The following is a 6,968-nucleotide window of genomic DNA, read 5'->3' on the forward strand; positions in this document are numbered from 1 at the left end:
GCAGGGAAGGGTCAAAACTTGCTTCTCTACAGAAGGGTCAGAGACAGTTCGGTCCCTCCAGGGTGATAAACCACTAACACTACCCCGATATGTACATTGGCAAGTCTAAAACCTGAGTAAGACCCACTTCGCCTTTAAGGCACAGATTCGCTCACTCCAGGTATTCCTATGTGGAGGCACCTGCTCTAGAAGAGGATCAGGCCTCTAGGAGAAAACTTGGCATTTTTCAGCTCCTGAGCAATGAAGTTGGACGTCTAAAGAGCAAACCACCCAGCTCCTGGGGGAGCCGGGGGAGCTGAAAAAACTCACCCCGTCCCAGTCAGACGTAAGAGCTAGAGGAGCCCACAGGGAGCCGAGTCCCTCCACCACGGTGCTAGACACAGCACTGGCCTGTTCATCCAGCCCTGCCACCAGCAGCCTTCAGAAAATCCTTCTCTAAGTACAAACGCATGAACTGAGGGGGAGAAGCAAGTTTCACATGCTCAGAAAACAGAGTGCCCCACTGAATGACCCCAGGAACCAGCTCACCGGCACGCTGCTGCTGCAGGGCGCTGTGAAGCTCCGGTGCTCAGCAGCCAGCGTTAGAACCCCCAGAGGCTTCTCTAGAGAAAACAAACCACAAGCGAGTAAAGCATACGGTGATGTAAGGCTGGCGAGGCAGCGTCCAGGGAGCACTCCCCTAGCAGGATGCTGAAGCGTTTCTTGTTTCTAAGCTTTATTTCTTCAAAGTTCATTGCATTTAAAAATAAAGATTTAGTTCTGTTAAAGCTAGAGCATTAGTGTAACAACGAGGCAGCTGCTAAGTGAAGTTTCCCCTTTGGGAGCCCAGAAAAAACAACCCCAACTCTTCTACCCCATTTACCAGACTGCTCCAGTGAGAGCCAGGGAAACCAGTAACGGGAGAAGCCTGGGAGCTCGCCAGTAGCTGCAGGACATGCTCCGAACGCAGGAGAAGGCAGCCAAAGCTGAAGGGAAGGTGCCCATGCACTTGGCTTCTCCAGTAACTGCCCTCCTCACGCTGCTTGGGGCGATGTATCTGCTCCAGGTTATGTCAGACAAGGCAAAAGCTGTTTTTGACCCACACTGGTGGCATTTCTGAGCTACCTGAAGGAAACTCCACCTGACATGCTCTCCCAAAAGGACAGCAGTGACACATTTCATCTACAAACTTTAGTGTAAAATATTATTTGTGTACAAAACGTTGCATTCTCTTTATTTGACTTGGATCCAGCAGCAGTGTCTATGAATGAATGACGGATCTCTCCGGACTGGCTCTCAGCCCCTTCTTGGATTCGCATGTCATTGCCGTTGTGAAGGTTTGGGAGGGAGGGGGCTCGCTCGTACAGGCACGCTCAGCCGTGCAGAGCCCCAGCGCGCGTCTAGAAGGGAGAGTTGTCTTGTGGAGGCTTGTCGCCAGCTCCCGAGGGGGAGTGGAGGCCCTCGGTGCTGTTCTCCCGGCTGCCCACCACGCGGGACTGAAAGGAGAGAGCAGAATTAGGACAACAAGAAGCCCACCCCATGATGACCAAGTGGATTCCCCTGCCAAGGTCACCTCCTGCAGCCAAGGCTCCACAGCCGAGAGGCCACTTGCCCGAACACCAGCCCACAAGAAAAATGGTGCAGAAGTTAAAGTTTCTGCATAAGGCTTCACGCTCTACCTTTACAAGACAAAGCAGACTGTTACCTTTATAGTCCCAACTCGATCTTCAAATGACTTGAAGGTTGCAGAATTCCTTGAAGAAAGGAGAAAAAGAAAAAAAAGAATTAACTTGTTTTGATTTGTTCTACCTAAATAAACGCACACAGCGTGACTGGGCTCCCTGGCTGCTCCCAGCAGCGCCCAGTACGCTCCCAGCTCCTCACAGCCTCCAGCACCCAGCTCTCAGGCACACCAGAGCCCCACAGACCAGCTCTGACGGAAAACATTCACACCTCGTGCAATCCGTTCGAGCTAAACTATGGAGGGAAACAAGTCCCAGCTCACTCAAGGAATGGAAAGGGAAAGCTGAAAGGGTTTAAGACAAAGGTTTCGGTTTCCCCTGTTCCGTCCCGTGGGCAGGAAGGGGGAGGGCCGTGGGCCTCTGCCTATGAGCAGCTTTTTTACTACCAGGGTGATCGTTCGCATCAGGAGACGCTCAGAAAGAGCACAGTGTAATAAATTAATCAGTGGATTTCAGATTTCTAGCAAAGAAAAGCAGGCCAGTTGTTTGATAACCTGACAAGCTGCTTCGCTTGCGAAAGATTCCAGGGGAGGGCTCGGCACCGAGCGCTCAGACGAGGCAATTACTCATCGCGAGCTGCTCTCCCCCGGCAATGCTGTGGGAGCACTGGGAGATGACTACCCTCATTCCAGCTATTTTTGTTTCAAAGAATCGCTTTTTATTTGTGCCTAATAAAACAACCTCCGTCAATCTGGAACGAGGATGGACAGAGACAGGGCTCCTGTGGGCTCGGCCAGGCCTGGCAGGCGTTTCTGCTGCCAGGACACCACCACCTCACGCACAAGGGCAGGCCAAGAAGGGCGCAGCAGTCCCAGGCTGGAGACAGAGGGTTCAAGTTCGGGTTTAGGCAGGACTGTAATCCCTGTCCTCTGGGGCCCTCTGAAAGCTACGACCTGCAGTTAGACTTTGGTACAGTTGCGACACTGCGCTTAGTCAAGAACACCACGGGTGCCAACAGCCATAAAGAGAGGTGGGGTGAAAACCACCCGAGTTACTCAAACTGCAGGACGGGACGACCCCTTACGCTGAGCAGGGGCTGCTGAAGGAGGGAACCAGCTGTACAAATCACAACCAAAACCCAACAATGACGGAGTCAGCAGTACGCTCCCACCGACCCCGCTGCGGCGACACGGGCTACGTTACCTCATCGCTGGCATACTTATGGAGTGGCGGATGGAGTAACTGCTGCTCGGAAGCGTTCAGAACAAGGAGAAAAACATTAAAATGACCATTTGATACCAACACCGTGCAAAAGCAGTGCAGCCCTGGTTCTTAAATGCTTACAGACCACGCGCCGGCTGCTGTGGATGGCCGTGGCGGTAAGAGCCACGCTCTCCTCCCGTACGGAACGGCACGCAGTTTTGTGGACGAAGGACAGTAAACACGAGTATTTAACTGCAAACGGCAGCTGTGCCACCGAAGTCAGCTGCGGGGCACTGGTTTGGGAAAGGTTTCTCAATCTGTGTCAGGGTGGGCCGAGATGTGGTGTGAGGGATGGGGTTTAGTGGGGACTCAGCAGTGCTGGGTTAATGGTTGGACTCAATGATCTTAGAGGTTCTTCCCCACCAAAACACTTCTGTGATTCGAGGCTGAAATCATCAGCTTCCCCTCGCATGTCTGCAAGGGCCTGGCAGAGGAACGACTGCTCTTCCAGCACACCTGACGAGCAAGCATCTTACCTAAAGGAATGCGAGAAGGGGTGAGCCCTGGGAGGAGCCGCGGGCAGCAGAGAGAAAAGGGAAGCAATGGTCAGACACGTGTGCAGATCTCGCCACTGAATGCAGGGACATGCTCGTGGGGTCACGGGACAGCACAGTCAACTACCCAGGGAAAGCCTCTCACAATAAATTGCAGAAGCAAGCAAGACCCAGTGACTCTTCCTTACCTCAAGCCAGGCTGAGACAATTTTCAGAAAACAATAACAGCACCTACAGCAACTCAGAGCCAGGGTGCTGGGAGGGAAGGGAGTGGATGTGCCACAACTACCCACAACATTTTACTTACCCCCATCCACTGCTTTCCAGTGAATTTTTTTTTTTTTTAGGAGTGTGGTTTCCTAAACAGAGTTTTACCAGCGCTAGCTCAACTGGTAAAGCCTCCTCCTTCCCCCTCTCCCCAAGCTCTTCCACAAAGACAGCACTCTGGGTCTCCTGGGTGAGCACCCCTGGAAGAGGAACCGCAGTGGACACCCGCCCCTTATCCTGCCCAGCTGCAGATCTCAAAGTTACAGTGCTGAGAACAAACACATCTCAGCATAATAAAGATAAGAGGATCTAGATAAGTGGGATGGTGTTCACCTAAATGGTTGCCCATTTTTAGGTTAAAAGGCACACAATCCCCAGCAGGTTATGAGATTTCCACACGGGATTTTGCAGTGCAGAAGTATCTCAGCAGTCTGGAATAGCAGACTGAGGTTTCCCACTCCCCCAGTACCAGGATGCTCTGAAGGAGCTTCTCCTGCCAGAAGCAGCGTTTTATTCCACTTGAATATTTTTTTTGTCTCTGCAGCAGGAAGCAGTCGCGGCAAGTTGGAGCTGGGGACTTGGCAAGGAGCACAAGGGCTCTTCCTTGCAGCCAGCATGCAGATGTTAGCCTTGGTGGTTTCGCTTCCCCGCGCGCCCAGCCAGCCCCCTGGCTGGGCAGGCTCCTGGAAGTGCTGTCTTTGCATGCAAAATAAATCAACTTTCTGCTGCTGGGGGAACACAGACCACACCCGTCCATGCACCATGCCACCCTGCACGCAACACCACAAACACCGCTTCAGTTCTTTGGCGTCATGGCCCGGACCTAGCAGTGACCCTTTTCCTCCTTTCGTGAGGATTTAAAGTTTACAGCGATTTGCAGACACCTTTGGGGCTCGGGCTAACTTTTCACGATGAATTTGCTTGTAGTGTTACGTACAGCAGCAAACTTCAGACAGGGTGAAGTGCGTTGGGGGGACAAAACCACAAAGCAAAGAAAGGAAACACTGAAACGCTTTCCATTCTGCACTTCACTGGGGTCAGTAAAACACGGGAACGGAACTAAAGGCCAATTTGCTTTTTGGCTGTAAGTGGAGATAACAGAAAAAGCTGAATTGGCCAAGATTTGAAAACAATCCCGCCCACTAACTCAGCCGCATTTCTCCCCTCCAGGCCACAGCATTAACACAGTTAGCACACAGTTACCCCATTAACTTCACCTCTCCTTAAAACCCACACCCCTATCATTTAAAATTATTTTGACCAGAACACAACGACCCTAAAGCCTTAACCCAGGGACACATTACTTGTATTTCATAGCATTTTTAACAGAACAACGACTACGCCCTCCGTGTATCGAGGTGTTTGTCCCATTCATCAGCCCTTCCTTGCATTTATCAGCCGGTGAGGGCTGACTAAACAAGGAAATCCCTTCTGTTATCGCCACACTTCCAGTGCTGGAAAATAAACCTGCCTCACAAGTGGGTTTGTAGTGCCAGAGGAAAAAAGAAAGTACAGTAAGAGGGGTTGTAGTGTAGGCTCTGAGGCCTTTAATGGACATTCTCTGGGAGCAGAGATCATCCCTGCTCGATTAGGGATGTGATCACAGCACTGCAACAACTCGCTCCTCGGCAGCTCTGATCACGTTCCACAGCACCAGTTCACCTGGCATGGGCAGGAACTGGGACAGCTCCTGCAGGAGCTTACGCTCAGAGATAAACCTTACTCAGAATCAGAAATATCAAGACTTGAATGCAGCACAGGAGGAGACAGAATTCTGGTTATTTAGATACTGAAAAAATAAAAGTCTTAAAAAAGAAACCAGTCAGTCATTACTGTGCTCCCCCCAGGGCCACGGAGACAAAGCGAGTCCTGCTGCAGTGGCTTTGGCCGGGGTTCCCAAGTGGTAACGCAGAAGCTGCCCCTATTTCATAACACCCCCCCAAGGTATTAGCTATAAAAAGGAGCGCAGCCGTTTCAGGGGGTGATTAATGCTGAGCAATACCATCGCCGCGAAGGCCTGACATCTGCAGGCCAGCTGACGACGCAGCCGGTTGCACTGCTCCTGTGTCACCAGGAGGTACACGCTGGGTGTCCCCTCCCTCCATCTCCTGCTCCGGGGGAGGGGCACAACCATCTCCGCAGCCACCTGGTCAACTGGATTTTCCCAACCAAAAGGCAACAGGCAGGACTGAGCCACAACGGCTGCTTCTGTTGGCAACATGAATTCAGGAGTTCCCTCGCTTGGTCCAAGAAGCGGCTCCCACTCCATGGCCACGACAGCCCGACCAGCCTGCACAAGGCAGGCACCAAATTTACTTCACTTGTCAGTTTAGTAAAACGTCGCCACCACATCGTGCACCAGCATCTTTAATCTGCTGTGATTACGTGTAAATCTCTTCCTCCAGCAGACTACTGGTTTCCAGGAAAGAAAAGTTCAAACCTGAGCACTGGACAGGGTAGGAAGCCAGCTGGTCTCAGAGAAGCTACTGAAAACACCAGAAATTACCCTCCAGGAACACAGCAAATCACTCACCGAGGACAGAGCTAGAATAAGTCAGCACTACGTGATCAGAGGCCAACAAGTTCTTACCACTTGGATACTCCCAGCCACAGCAGAATAGGAAATTCCCTACAAAGAACAACAGCTGCCCACTCAGTCCAGTACATCACGTTAAATACCCGCTCTAACACCACTTCCTCAGTAGCCTGGACCGGTTGATTAGCTCTCAGTTCCAAGAAGAATGGGGTCAGGGTATTCCGCCTGAAAAACCTGGATGTCACCAATCTGCAGCTTAAATTTCTGAGGATCAGGTACCTCACCAGTTCCAAGCACAGGGCTGGAAGCCACAGGAAACGCAGCATCCAGACTTCGCTCTGTTTTAAAGTGTAATGGGGCACAGGAGTGGTGATCCCTTTCTAATCCCGAGCAGTAACACTGAGAAAACACCCCTCCACAGTCCTGCTCACAGAAAATGTGAACTTTAATACTATTTCTTACATATGACATAAAAGCTGCAGCGAAACCATGTGACAATTAAAACCACTGTCAGTTGTCCTAAGCCACAAACATAAATGCCTTAGAACAGGTTTTGTGCCATCAACAAGTCTCTAATTAGCATTTCATCGTTCAGAAGGTTGGCAGCACGCTGCTGAGGATGGGCAACCAAGCAGAAAAATGGGAAGAGCCTGGTTCTTGCCTACAGGCTCATTGCTGTTTGAAATCCAGACCGAAGCACCAGAGCACACCCCAGAAACCTTACCTCATGTCACCGAGCTTCCTGCT

The 6,968-nt window shown here is 51.3% G+C and overlaps 1 protein-coding gene across 1 annotated transcript in view; it reads right to left on the minus strand.

The window, feature by feature from the left end:
* Window positions 1-1,109: 1,109 nt before the first annotated feature.
* Window positions 1,110-6,968, minus strand: part of TPD52L2 (tumor protein D52-like 2) — a 13,184-nt gene continuing 7,325 nt past the window's right edge. Inside the window, exons 5-9 of the mRNA XM_010143465.1 lie at window positions 6,946-6,968; window positions 3,401-3,427; window positions 2,865-2,906; window positions 1,685-1,733; window positions 1,110-1,475 (exon numbers count right to left, since the gene is read on the minus strand). Of these exons, the coding sequence (XP_010141767.1) occupies window positions 1,380-1,475; window positions 1,685-1,733; window positions 2,865-2,906; window positions 3,401-3,427; window positions 6,946-6,968 (237 nt within the window). The 3' untranslated portion in view covers window positions 1,110-1,379. The remainder of the gene's footprint in view (window positions 1,476-1,684; window positions 1,734-2,864; window positions 2,907-3,400; window positions 3,428-6,945) is intronic.

This window comes from Buceros rhinoceros, unplaced genomic scaffold, assembly GCF_000710305.1.
Source record: "Buceros rhinoceros silvestris isolate BGI_N320 unplaced genomic scaffold, ASM71030v1 scaffold37429, whole genome shotgun sequence".
NCBI classification, from domain to species: Eukaryota; Metazoa; Chordata; class Aves; order Bucerotiformes; family Bucerotidae; genus Buceros; species Buceros rhinoceros.